General features: G+C 39.4%; 1 protein-coding gene and 1 long non-coding RNA gene across 3 annotated transcripts in view; one reads left to right on the top strand and one right to left on the bottom strand.

The window, feature by feature from the left end:
- mef2ca (myocyte enhancer factor 2ca) overlaps positions 1-6,877 on the top strand; it is a 30,336-nt gene extending 23,459 nt beyond the window's left edge. For both annotated transcript variants that reach the window (XM_084383977.1, XM_084383976.1), the window contains exons 7-11: positions 53-97; positions 942-1,099; positions 1,394-1,523; positions 1,610-1,733; positions 2,636-6,877. In XM_084383977.1, the coding sequence (XP_084240103.1) occupies positions 53-97; positions 942-1,099; positions 1,394-1,523; positions 1,610-1,733; positions 2,636-2,984 (806 nt within the window). In that variant the 3' untranslated portion in view covers positions 2,985-6,877. The remainder of the gene's footprint in view (positions 1-52; positions 98-941; positions 1,100-1,393; positions 1,524-1,609; positions 1,734-2,635) is intronic.
- Positions 1-14,247, bottom strand: part of LOC311275423 — an 81,378-nt gene that overhangs the window by 65,644 nt on the left and 1,487 nt on the right. The gene's annotated exons all lie outside the window — the stretch shown is intronic.

Here is a 14,247-nt window from a genome sequence, read left to right as displayed (position 1 = left end):
CCCAACATCTGACTTCTGTTATCTGACCGTGTTGAACGTTTTGTGTCTGCAGGACTGATGGGTTCAGAGCTGACGAGCACTGTGGTCTCCACTGTGGGTAAGACTGCAGTTCATTTCTATCTAATCTGTTAAACATGTTTTTATTCAGCATGTTGTGCTTATATTATTGAATGAAAAAGGTCATATTACAACTTCAGCTACTACTATTATCCTGAAGTGACACACGACACTACATCCTGTCTGTCCATCTTGAAGAGGGGGTCCCTCCTCTGTTGCTCTTTTTTTGAGAGAATTTTTCTTTATCTGAATCGAGGCTCTAATGATAGAAGGTGTCATAGTTAATTAGTAATACTGAGCTGTATAAACAAAATTAAATGTCAATAACAGCAGCAGATGAAGCCAAAGAAAGAAACACATCCTGATTAGAAAAACAAGCTGAAAGTTAAAGTTAAGAGCCAAATTAAGTGCAGCTGTGCTCGTCTCTCTCTCTGTTATTACATAAAATAAGTAATATGTTTGTGTATAACTGTTTGTTGTTACTGTTGTAAACTCACAAAGTTTATAAAGTTTCTCTCCACTCAATAACTCATAAAATTGAGCGTTTTTTTAAGGGAGTCTGGGGACTTTCTCCATGGGTGACAAAGAAGTAGTGTGTATTGGCTTTAGTTCACCGTTTTTGTAAAATTTGACAAGTTTGCCGTCAATAAAATATCTGTTAAACAGCTGCTAAATGTTGGCGGCCAAGTTAACGGTTAATATAATTCATAAAATCCTAAATCAAAGAACACCGTTGATGACAACATATCCCGCTATTTTAGTAAAACGGTTTAGAAACATGAAATAAACATGAAGGCTGTCCTCCCCTCGGTCAGTTCACACTTATTGTAGGTATCAGTGGTGAATTATGATGAAAACTACATTGAAACATCTTTTCTCACCAGGAAATGGCAGCTACAGTAACCACTGCACCTCCCCCGGGCTGATGTCTCCAGTTTCCAAGAACATGCAGGACAAGAGTCCTCCAATGAGCATGAACCGCAAGCCTGACCTCCGCACACTGATGCCGCCCTCCAACAAGTGCAACAACATGCCCACCATTGTGAGTGCTCTCACCTCTCTTCACCATCATGTCTGTATCTCATGTTGTAATTATGTTCATTTCCCTGTGAAGTCCGTTATCATGCATGCTGACTCATTTAAGTCTGTGTTTTAACGCTGCACTCCAGTGTGAGGATTTTGATCTGATGTTGGTAAGTCATTGTTAAATCACAGGGCGACACCGTCAGACGTAGATGAGAATCGTTTTCATTTTACTTTTACCATTGACTTGTATTTTCCTCCAGTATCGGTATGTGTTGCCGTCTGAAGTCTGATAAGCCTCTTTTCTCCACAGAACCAGAGAATAAATCACTCTCAGAGCGCTCAGACGCTGTCCACTCCTGCCGTGTCCATCTCTGCTCAGACTCTACCTGGACAGGGGATGGGCGGGTATCCGTCCACGCTCTCCTCTTCTTATGGCACAGGTGATTACAGCAGAACAACACTGCAACGGACTCGAGGCTCAGACCTCATGTAGGACCTGATTAACGATGTGTGTTTTCGTCCTCAGAGTTCTCCCTCGGCAGCGACCTGTCCTCCCTGTCCGGGTTTGGAGGTTCTGGTCTTGGATCAGTCACAAACTGGCAGCAACAGCAGATACAGAACCTGCAGCACTCAGCACTCGGACACATGGGGTGAGAATCTGTTTGTTGGATATCGTTTTATTTTAGTATGATTGTATTTCTGTGTGTTCGGATGTGCACTGAAAGGTCCCAGATGGATTCTGGTTGTCTTGTTGGCGGTTCAGACCCGTCTTCGTACTACTGTGAGCTTTCTGATTGGTTCAGTTCATGGTGCACTCACACATATGCAAATATAAGTGAATATCCATCACCCGCTGTCACTGAATGTGGGCAGTGTGCACGATGTGTTAAACTCCACATGATGCAAAGGTAGAAATTTGCTTTGCTGCCGGATGCAAATGTTTTAGTTCTTCGCTCGCATTGAATAAAAGTGAACGGTAGGCGAATATTTGCAAATGTTAGACTGCAGTCTCTGGCATGAGGAGTGAGATTTAGGGCAAGAGTATCAGGGTGGGATGGGTCGTAGCAAGAATCAGGACAGAGGTAGCGCACACCTGTGTAATAATTAATAATACATAGGTCTATTATATTATTTTATCATAATAATTGATGCATTCATGTGTTTATCACTTTAATGACACAGCTGCTAAAGGTGCAGCTTATTTTATTTACTTTAAATACTGCTCAGTAGCTTGTGAGAAGTTGTATCCTAATTAATTTGCAGGTTATATTTTATTTTAATAATCTGCTATCTTAATCAGACAAGTAACTAAAGATTAGCCGAGTAAAAAGTGCAATATTTCTCTCTGAAATGTCGCACAAGTACCTTAAAATTTGTACTTGAGTGAATGTACTTAGTTACTTTCCACCACTGTTGGACACACATAAGCGAACAAGTGCGGCTAAGAGACTGTTTTGTGCCCCGTCACATCAACATGACAAAAGTCTAGAAAATAAGGAGCATCTCTGACATTTTATAAAGTCTGGTATTTTTTTTCTCTCTCGTCTTTCAGGAACTTGTGTCAGAACTCGAACCTAAACCTCTCCTCCGGTCATCAGCACCTCCACATCAAGTCCGAGCCCGCCTCCCCTCCCAGAGACCGGAGCGTGGGAATGATGGGCACGGGACTCGGAGGATGCGTCACCACAGCCGGATACTCCATCGCCGGCCGGGGTCCCAACGAGCCGGGCCGCTCCCCCGGCGACAGCGCGTCCAGCTGCGGGAGCTCGTACGAAGGCAGCGAGGATCGCGAGGATCACCACGGGAACGACAACTTCCTCCTCCGACCTCTGTCCAGTCAGGAGGAGCACCACAGCCCGTCAGTAAAGCGGATGAGGTTATCAGAGGGCTGGGCGACATGATGGGAGTCGGTCTGCAGCCAGAAGGGAGGGGGTGTTAGTAAAGTTACCTTATAGTGTTATTATTATTATTATTATTATTATTATTATCATATTCTTCTTGTACTGAGTGGGTGTGCTATATGTGTAATGGTAACATGTACGTGAGGGAGGGCAGAGTCAGACTTGTTTTCTGCAGATACAGTGACGTTCTGCTGTATTTACAACATGTACTGTAGCCGTACACCGGAGGAAGGATCGCACATTTATCAAACTTCTAATAATGACACGAATCAAAACATTTCTCACAGGACTCACAGCAAATAAGTAACCGATCACAGTATTTATCACAGCCAATCAGAGACAGAAGATTTCTCCTACATCTGCCTCATTGTTGACTAAAACATCAAATTAATATATTTATAATATTTAATTGTCATAGAATAAATATTAAGAAACGTGCTAAAAGGGAAACCAAACTGCAGCAGGAAAGAAATTCTTATTATAATCATATTATAAGGAGACAGTGTGCAATCAAAATAACTGCCAGCTGTATTCTTGTCCTCTTAAAAAGGGTAACTCCACTAATTTTACACATTAAAGTGTGTTTACAGGTCTCGGGGAGTTGTGAATAAAGTAGTATAAAGCCTTTAGTGTCTCCAGAGGAAGCTGCATGTAATCTGATAAATTCCCTCCAGTGATGCCGCTCAGTGGCGCAGTTGCATTGTGGGTAATGTAGGCACCAGGTTTGGAAAAGGAATATGAAAGCTTGGAATTTAACTTATTACTTAACTTAAGCTTTTATTCTGAAGCCTGTGAGTCAAAGTGAAAGTGAAGGATTTTTTTACATTAATGTCTCTATTAGCAGTTTGATAAATGGTGCAGGACGATGATCTGAGACGAACATGTACTGAAGCAGCTGGACAGTCTGTCGGTGTACATGTATTGCTTGTGTTGTGTGTGTGTTCGGGGCAGGGGGGGAGGGGTATAAGTAAATATCAAATATGTTACATGCACATTGACGTATGTGCACATGTATGCAAACTAACAAAAAAAAAAAAGGTAAAAGTGAAGAAGTCTGGTACTCTGAAGCTACTGGTGAGTTTAAAAAACATGTGGATCATTAGGAGCCGCGAGAGCAGGCGTGCTGACGTGAACCGCTCAGTCCACGCCGTGTTGCAGGTTCAACATATTTGCGCACATTAAAAACGTATAGCACATTTAAACATGATTGTATGGAAGGTAAACATGTGGCAGATAAATGAGGGACGAACGAGAGGAAGTACAGTGAGAGGAGGAGAAGTGAAGCTCTGGTGAGAGATAGGAACGGTGACCGAGGAGGTTTCAGGGTGAGTGATGAGAAAGTTATTTGCAACAGGTTGCATAGAAAAAGAAGCTTTGGACAATTTTCACTTGATGTGAAGACGCTTATCAGAGTTAGTGAATAATTTTCAGAGCTGTGTTAGAAAAAATGTGATTTTTAATTAATTCAGTCCAGATACACAAAACTATGGAAGCAAAGAAAAGGCTGAGAGGATTTCAGTCTTATTCGGTCACCGCAAAACTAAAAATGAACCACAACTGAATACTTTTTACATTTATTAATTTACAGATCCTTATAGATGTGATATATACATAGAGACAGTCACATACGGACACAAACATACAAAAATTAATTAAATATAGGCACAAGCCTGATGTTTTCTAAAAAAGGTATAGGTATATATAAAAAACAAGAGATGAAATTTAAGGAAAGGCAAGTTTATTTGTGTAGCACCCTCCCATAACATAAGGTCATTTACAAAGCATATGCTACAATATGCTATGCTAATATTTTCCTCTGAAAGCCATCAATCTGAATTTAGGTTATTGATTTTGATTTTTAGGGTTGTTTTATTTTTGTTCACGACGGTTCACAGATTCTTGAAAGTTTCAGTGTCTTATAATCAAAAAACTATTTAGAAATTCAAGTCTATTGATGGCTTTTGAATTAGAAAGTATTCAGTCGTGGTTACATTTCACAATTTCAATCTTTTTTATATATATAAATTGGTTATTTTGGCCTCTAATTGCTTCCATACAAACAAAACTACATTATTTTCCTAGAAAACAAACAAAGCTTCTGTGGTTTTACATATCAAACAGAGAGGAGTCGCATTCAGACTTCCCTCATGGCCTTGTGATGCACAGAGACAGTTAGCATGAGCTGATAGATTAGCAGGAATTAGCAGAGTGAGGGTTGCACTCCTAAAAAAAGCCATATCCGACAGGACAGTGATGCTTTGCTGCACAAAGTTTATAGTGTTGTGTTTTTTTGAATTTCTTATTATATCAAATTGATATTCTTGGATGTCTGCAGCTCTATTTAATAAGATAACAGTAATATAATGTAAAGCAGAGAGGTGCACGACATTTTCTATTAAACATTCAGGGAGATTTTACGTAGAATTGGTATGAAAGATTCACCTTTAAAGTTCAGATGGTGTCAGACTCGACAGTTTATCACAGTGACAATCTGCTGTTTTCAACCCCCGGCACAACATCCACGTCAATACTTTGTGGTGATTATTACAATATACAGTATTTACAGTGGTGGAAGAAGTACTCTGATCATTTACTGAAGGGAACGTGGCATCACAACAACAGTCAAAATATTTAAATAAAAGTATTATCAGCTTCGATTAGTAAATATCCTTCGGTAAAATGTCTCCTGTGACATTATTAGATTGTTAATTCAGATGCATCAATGTCAGAGCAGCATTTAACAGTAGCAGCTGCTCCAGGTGGAGACAGTTTGAACTACTTTATATACAATTAGCTAGTTTAGTCTAGTTGTTACCAACCCTGATACGTCCTAAAGGATTAGAGAATTAACCCAATTGTTTTATTTATTTACTTTTTAGGAGTCTGGCTTGTAAAGTACCCTAATACACTTGAGTAAATGTACTCAGTTCCTTTCCACCACTGTGTATTTGTGCTGTAACTCTACAAGGGCATCATAGACATTTTGAATAATTCGTGCCTTGTACCTCATCTGGGTCTGACACCCGCCACAATAAAAGTCTGAACAGGCTAAATGAAGCTGACTGATATCCACTTTTTTTTGTTTTTTTTGTTTTTGTTTTTATTTAAAGAGACAGAGAGGTGGCTGAGGGTTGTTCACATTTGAATATTTTGGTTTAAAAACTGTATATTTGGAGCTCAGACCTTCAGCCACAGTCCTCCGTGTCTGTTTGTGCCCCATTTGCTGTAAATCCAGCAGCTAAATTCACTCACTAAAATCCCTGAAGCTTTTGTAGTTAGAAAGGGCAGAGCCCAGAGATGTTTTCTTCTGCACTCCTTTTGTTTTATGATGACCGTGTTGTCTCCTGGTTGGTCGGCCTCCAGCTCAGACTTCCCGCAGAGCCTGAGGGACAGGAGAGCCAGGAGCTCATCCTCAGGCTCCAGGCGGAGTCGACTGCGTGCGGGTGGAGGTGGAACGTGGAGTGTAAACTAACCAAAGTGTGAAATTATCTCTTTATTTGTGTTTTTGGTTTGATTCTTTAATAAGTAACTGCCTGGACTTTGTCAAATCTGTCATGTACTTGTACCTCAAATGCCCCGATGAAATTATTTGTATTTGGCGACATCGGTTGAATGTCCTCTGTACTGTAAATGTACACTATGGGCTGTATTTTCCCCTCTTTACGTGCACTAATGCTTCTAATAACCACCAGTTAAATATTCTAAGAGATTGTTAGCGGCATAAGCTGGCCTTTGTCGCCACTTGGAGACAATGTTTCTCACGAGAAAAACAAAGTGCACCTCTGTAGTCGCAGTCAGAGATCATGTACAGCAATTCCCTCACTCAGACATGTGGTAGTATTTGTATTTTGCAGAAAAAATATATAAAATATACAGGCTCTGTTACAAATGTCTCTGTGTGGTTTGTCTTCTTTGCTTCTTCAGCTTTCTGTTTTATTTTTTGAAGGTTTCACACTTCTTTTCATTTCACATGTGATGCTATATTCTACTTCATTCAGTCATTTCTCTCTTAAAATCAGATTTTCAATTAACTCAGCGAAAATATAAACTGAGCGATAAATGTCAAAACAGCTTTCTAGAGTCAAACTCTGCACATACATGACACTACACAGTGAAGCTCAAACATTCAACCGTAGGAACAAGAAGAAAAACATTTTTTGACTGGAGGGCGACTAGGTTTCTGTGAAGTGATGCTGTTCAGAAAGCACCAAGAGAAAAACAGATTTGATATAACACTTCTGTTAGACAACGCAGGGAAAAGACGTTGACTGAATGCAAAAAGTGCAACAGCTCTAAACAAACCCCGAATTGAAAAAAAAGTGGACGCTGAATGAAAAATACTTACAGCCTCGAGCCTCTTCCTCGAGGGTTAGGAATCAAAACCATGACACGGAGATCAGTGGACGACCGAAAGAACAAGAAAATATTCCTAATCTCGACTTTTAATTAAATTCAAAATATGCTTTAAATAAAACTAAAGTAAAAGTTTGAGGTAGAGAGCACTGTGAAACATTTTGGCAATAATCTGTGGAGAGACAAAGTAATGATTTAACAATTAAATTAATAAAATGTTTCTTTATGCGTTTTAAAGTTATTTTCTTGGCAACTGGAGTTCTGCAGCATTCACATCCTTTAACTCCACTACAAAGAAAAATCAAAACCGTACTCGTATTATCCGCAAAATGCACTTAAAGTATGAAAAGTAAATGTACTCATCGTGCAGGAGAATGTTCCCTCAGTTTTTCTCTATATTATCTGATGTTTCTAGCTGAGCTATCCTGTGAGAACCATGTATCTGTAAAAGGTTTAACAGTGTCAGAAAGCCAACCTTGATTTATTAGCTTAAGAAGGAGGGGAATTTTCTTTATTTAACGCAAACATGCAACATCAACACATCTGGAGATACACAGGAGTATGAAAACTGAAAAGTAGCTAAAGCTGTCCGACAACTGTAGTGGAGTAGAAATATAAAGTAGCATCAAATGGAAACAAGTCAAGTCAAGCACAAGTATGTTGAATTTTGTACTTGAGTAAATGTAGGTAGACTGCAGCCATAACCTCACACATCATGATGTCTGTTGTAGCTACAGACTAACACCAGGGGGCGCCACAGACTTTAGCAACTCCTGTATCACCTCTTTCTAAAGTACCTATATGCACCCATATCCCAATATCCCTAATTTATTTTGAGAAGTGTGCACCACAGGGCTGCTACTAACCATTACAGTCACGATCAATAAATCTGCCACTTGTTTTCTTGATTTCTTGACTTTCTAGAGTCAAACAACTCAAACTAAAGCAGCAGATCCTAAAAAAAATTAATTGAAACTACTTCTGAACAGTTTTGTATTCTCTTTCAGTCACTGAATCAATAAAAATCAATGATATTATCAAAGATTTATCATAATTTGCTATCTTTTTGATTGATTTGTAATTAATAAAACTGTGTTTTTTGTTCGAACAACTCAATTTTAGCTTTTCAGCATATTATCATTTTGTAAATTCGACAATTTAATCTCAAACTGTTGGACGTATCATCAATGATTACACTATTCTTATAGTTGTTAGTGAATAATCTCTAATCACTGATCAGAAAACATATTTCCTTTAATCCTTCACTCACACTGTGTGTTACATGTCTGCCACCTGTTGGTGAAGCAGCAGCTGCACTCAACAGGTAAAACATCTGTTTTTGTAGGAGCATTTGTATATGCATGAATCAACTGTTGTATAAATGAATAACTCTATAACCAACTCTATAAATACCAACAAGTATCTCATCCAGTCTCTCTGACTTACTGGATTTTGCTCTGGTTAGCAACAATCACAGTTTTCTAACAAACACATGAAGAAATCCGTACAAACACCATATTAACGGTCTGTTCACAGGTTCTACGGTGGCCCTGTGGGTTAAAACGCACAACACACAACACTTCTAGGAAACACAAGTGTGACAGGCAATGAATTACAGACCAGAGGTGGTGCTGTGTGGCCCGTCACCGGGTCAGACCAACTCTGCTATGTGGGAACATTTCAGATTACAGAAAAGGTGGGACAACACTTCTTGTTCGTGATTGGACAGAACCCAAGTCCCTGGCAACAGTTCAATGTCATTTCCTGTTTCTGTCTTGTACCACTCTGTGTTTTGTGAATTGTAGTTGTGTTTTGACCCTCAAGGCCACTGTACATTTCTCACTGTCAGAGTTAATCTTTCTGTTTTCTGCGTTTGGTTCACGCTGAAATATGTCGACAAATATCAGATGAGCCTCAAGTCATGTTCTCTTCAGGGTGAACTGTAAGAACTTTTGAGATTCTCTGACTTTTCATCTAGCACTACTAATATAAATATATAAACATAATATAAATACCTGAGGCCTGCAAATTTAGGATTTGGTGCCTCAAAATTTCGTGCCTCAACCCCCCAAAAAAAGACTGTCTGACTTAAAGAATGAGTCAGCATCACAAGGCGTCTCATAATTAACGTACTTTATGTGTAGGACAAAACGCAAAAATAAAACCTTAATCTTGTGTTAACCACAAACCTTCTTTCAGCCATTTAACTGAAAACCAATTAAAAAAAACTAATCGATTTGGAGACAAGGGAACAGGAAGTGCCAAACTGCTAATGGGTATCCGGCCTTTAGGACTTACATTCTTAAAGGGTACACTATGCAACGTTTTTACAGGCCTATAAACAAAAAAGAGACAGAGCTCGTGATATGTCGAATAGCAGTTTGCAAGGGCCATCATGCAGCTTTAGATATACTTAAAAACCAGAAAAACAGGCTTGTATTATACAGTGCAGGAATGTAGGACTCTATACCAACACACACAACAAACGTCAATGTGGGTCATAATAAGCTCCTTTCACTGACGAACCATATGGTTGCTACATAGTGCACCAAGTAAAGCAAAAAAGCATTAGCATCAAAACATGTGTACACTTTACTGTATTTATTATTGATGTATTAATGTGTTCATCGCTTTAATGCTGCAGCTGGTAGAAGTGGAGCTAATTAAACTTTAAATACTGCTGAGTAGCTTAATCTATAATATTATGTCATTTGCTGACTTATATTTCTTATTAATAATCTGAATCTGTAAAGTAAACAGAGCTGTGTACAATATTTGCCTCCGAATGGAGTAAAAGTAGGAAGTAGCATAAACAGGAACTACACAGGTACTCAGTACAAGACAGTACCTCAAGATATACAGTAGTTGAATAAATGCACTTAGTTACTTTCCACCAGGGCCTCCAGTTTCCTACAGTCAACACTGTTTTTTTTTCTTTAACCATGACCACTTTCGATCCTTAACCTCAACCATGTGGTTAGTGCTGTTACCATGGTAACCATTAGTCCTTATTTGAACCCAAACCACAATATTTCCCTAAACCTGTCCTAAAGTTTAACCATAAAGCAAAACTATTTCTCAACAATACTTGATCGGTTATTTATTTTGAAGGACTCATACAGAAAAGAGCTTCTCAGCTCCTCATTTTAATTTTACCATTAAAATATAACATGTATTTACATTTTTTGTTTTGTTATCCTGCTGCTCGTTCGGTTTTGGTCACCGTTCTGTTTGTGGGCTTTGATTGTAAATCGCTGTGCATACGAACAAGGTCTTAAACACACATAAACCTCTCATAAATTCTGTCTCACAGTGTCGTTATGAATGCAGACAGCTCGTGTTTATTTTTGGCAGTCTGGGTAGCGTTCATAGATTGTTGGCTGGCTGTCGGCAGATGAACGGGATGCCAAAATAAAGGGCGAAGGTTTCAGCAGTTTTGAAGCAGCCTCTTCTGTATGTAATCAAACAGAACCAAGCTGAGACACCTGTGAACAATAGCTTAACATGTGTGTTCATGCGTGTTTACATTTTATCCACATGTGGTTTTGATTTGATGGAAAATAAAGCTTTTCTGGGTTTGGTAACAGGTGATCCACACACAGTGCAACCACCAAACCTGAGCTGTGTTTAGAAGTCGTCAAGGACACCCCTTGAACTGGCCGTCAGCCCAGATGCCTGTGAAGTACCTTGTTTGTGTGTGTGTGTGTGTGTGTGTGTGTGTGTGTGTGTGTTTGTCTGATGCATATGCGACTTGAACAAACACGCAAACACTTCAGGTACTTAAACCCTACCAGATGACTTTAGTCAAGCGTGACCTATATATGCATCGGTGGAAGAAGTACTTAAAGGAACAGTTCGCCCAAAAAATGTTAAAAATGTAGTCATGACCTACTCACTCCAACTCGACTGACAGAATAAATGGTGGCAGTTAACTTTTCTGCAAACAATGGATATGTTGAAACTCTTCATTTCTTTTGGTTCAATTTTCAGTTTTATCTTGTGACAACACTTTGCTTCAGCTCTGGTTAGATTTAGGCAAAACCCTCTTGGTTAGGTTTAGAAAAAGATCATGTTTTAGTTGCCACAAACAAGGCTGGAGATGTCGCCAGTTCTCGTTAAAGACACATGGTTTTGTCAGCACAACAATGGCTGGAAATTGCCCAGTGGTCGCCTTTAAAATATCCTGCGTTTTAACGCTTACAAATGTTGAAACGTTGTCTTGAGCCGCAGTCACTGGCTTGCCAGCCTTCTCACCAGTAGCTCCACCACCCTCCCTTCCAAGACACAATGTGAAAGTCTGGAAGTAAACATGTAATGTGAACCCTCACGAGGGGGCAGCTCACCCCCATGCGGATGGAAAATTGGGTGGCGTCCACGTCATGCGGCCAAGCTCGTGCTTTTAGCTTTAGCTTTAGCTTAGTTGCTATGGCTTAAAAAAAAAAGTGAAAAAATAATGTTTTTTCAAGTCAGTTTGGGATCTCGGGGCTTCCAGAGACTTGAATTACACCAGACGAGCTGTATGGAGCCATTTTATGTTTTCTTTCAGTTGTTTTTTTTATGTTTTAAAACAAGTCCCCAGCTACTTCAGTTGCAATTGGAGAATGCAACTGCAGTGCTGTTTTGCTGTCAAGCTCCAGAAATGTCTTGTGGACTACGAAGCTTCACCCAACTTTCCATCACCATGGGCGTGCGGAGATAATCACTGAATGTTCATTTTTTGGGTGAAGTGTTCCTTTAAGTAAAAGTAACAATAACACAGTGTAGAAACACTCAAGTTACAAGTGAATCTCCTGCATTCAAATTTGTTTTTGAGGAAAGTACATTTATTATTTGCATCAAAGTGTATTTAAAGTACCAAAAGTCAAATGACTCATGATACAGAATTGGCCACAACAATGTACATTATATGATTGACTATAAATATGTATACTTTAATGCTGCGGCTGGTAAAGGTGGAGCTAGTTTTAGTAACTGTATATACTGCTGGATTACTTAATCTACAATAATCCATCATAAAGTCACTAAAATGCAAAGTACAATATTTCTGTGTGAAATGCAGTGGACTAGAAGTGTAAAGTAGCAGAAAATGAAAATGCTTACGTTAACACAAGCACATCAAAATTGTATTAAAGTGCTGTGCTTGAGTGAAAGTATGCTGTGCGTCTCCCTGTTTTGATTAAACTCCTTCGTGAGAAGTCCGTCTTTCATTCCACCAATTCAGTAACCCAAGAACAAAAGACACCTTTTCTAGTCAGCCGTAAGAAAACAAAGGCTTTATCTTTCATGGCAACATGACCAGGTCTTACAAAACGTGATGCCTATCTGTCCGTCTGTCTGTCTGTATGTCGGTGCACAGTCACCCTTTCTGTCTGTGCCTTGTGTGTCCTCATCCAGTTCAAACCAGTTTCTGTTTATCAGCAGGAAAGACGCAGCCTGTATAGTAGAAGCCAAAACATTGCATGTGACCTCCCATCACTTGTGTGTGCAGGAGGTTTTTGTTCTAGTGTGTGTGTGTGTGTGCGTGTGTGTGTCTTGGTATGTGAGAGAGTTGTGTAATTATGAGTCAAGGTAAAACTAACAGAGGCACGGAGTCCTGATAAACGTGATATAATTTCATGTTAGAGAAAGGAGTGTTTTCATTTGTCAGCCAGCAAAGCCAGCTCTGAATGTGCACTGACTCGAGACAGAAGAAGGCTCTGTTAAATGTGTATTACATGGTCGATTAGTCATAAGTTCCACCTGTGGCGCGATAATAATGGATATGAGCCTGGTCTGTCTGCCTGCTTGTACATGCAGGGATGTTTGTGCAGTCATATACAGTAGTGGGGGGGAGGTACTCAGACCCTTTACCTGACTAAAAGTACCAATACAACAATGTTAAAACACAAAGGAACTAATAACTAACTAGCTACTGATATGGCTTCATTTTGTGGCCAAATGTCTCAATTTTTAAAAACACAAGCAAGTGAAAAGCCCTTCTAAAGGCAGCTCAGAGTGCAGTGTTCGTCACAGCTACAACATGAAGGTGCAACTTTCTCTGTTTTAAAAGGAACAGTTCACCCAAAATGAAAATTAGCATCAAAACAGTGTTGCAGCACTCTCCTAAAGAAGTGAAGCAGATGGAGACTTGTTTTAAACGTTAAAAAAAACTACTGAATAAAATAGCTCCATACAGCTTGCCGGCTGTAATCCAAGTCTAGAGAAGCTCCGAGATCCCAAATTTGAAAAGATGTTATTTACACCCTCGTCATGCGGACAACTCTCGTGCACCCACTTCAGACGGGTAGTGCGCTTCTAGTTTAGCAGCTACAGCAAAGATTTCAGCTTCGTCTTTTCAAATCAGTTTGGGAACTTGGATTACACCAGATGGAGAAAATGTTATCTTTTCCTACAATTTCTTTTACCTTCCCATCAGTTGTCTGGGAGAATGCTCCAACACCGTTTTGCTGTGAAGCTCCAGCAATGTTTTGTGGACTATGAAACTTCACCCGATTTTCCGTCAGCATGAGGTTGAGGAGATAATGACTGAATTTTCATTTCTGGATAAACTTATCCTTTAAGACCCACTCTACCTAAAGCTAGATAAGGTTTAAACCTCGACTGAGTGATTATAAAATGCAGATTGTTTCCTAAAGATTCCTTGAACCCCGCACACACACGTCACACATACAACAAATCCCTGTTTAACCTATAAACACAAATCATCAAATTGTTTCATCCAGTGATGTGCATATAGGTGAGTGTGCGCCCTCATAAATGGTGTGTGAATGAATTTAACTGAGAAGGAAAATAGAAAATATTATCCATGTACACTAAAAGTTACAGAACAGCTCCAGCTAAAAAGAGCATTACTCCAAAATTCAATGGGTTTTTTTTCTCTCCATGCTGTTTCCCAGTCTGCAGGGATTAG

Source organism: Pagrus pagrus, assembly GCF_965226575.1.
Source record: "Pagrus pagrus genome assembly, chromosome: 19".
NCBI classification, from domain to species: domain Eukaryota; kingdom Metazoa; phylum Chordata; class Actinopteri; order Spariformes; family Sparidae; genus Pagrus; species Pagrus pagrus.
This window is presented reverse-complemented; position numbering and strand designations above follow the sequence as displayed.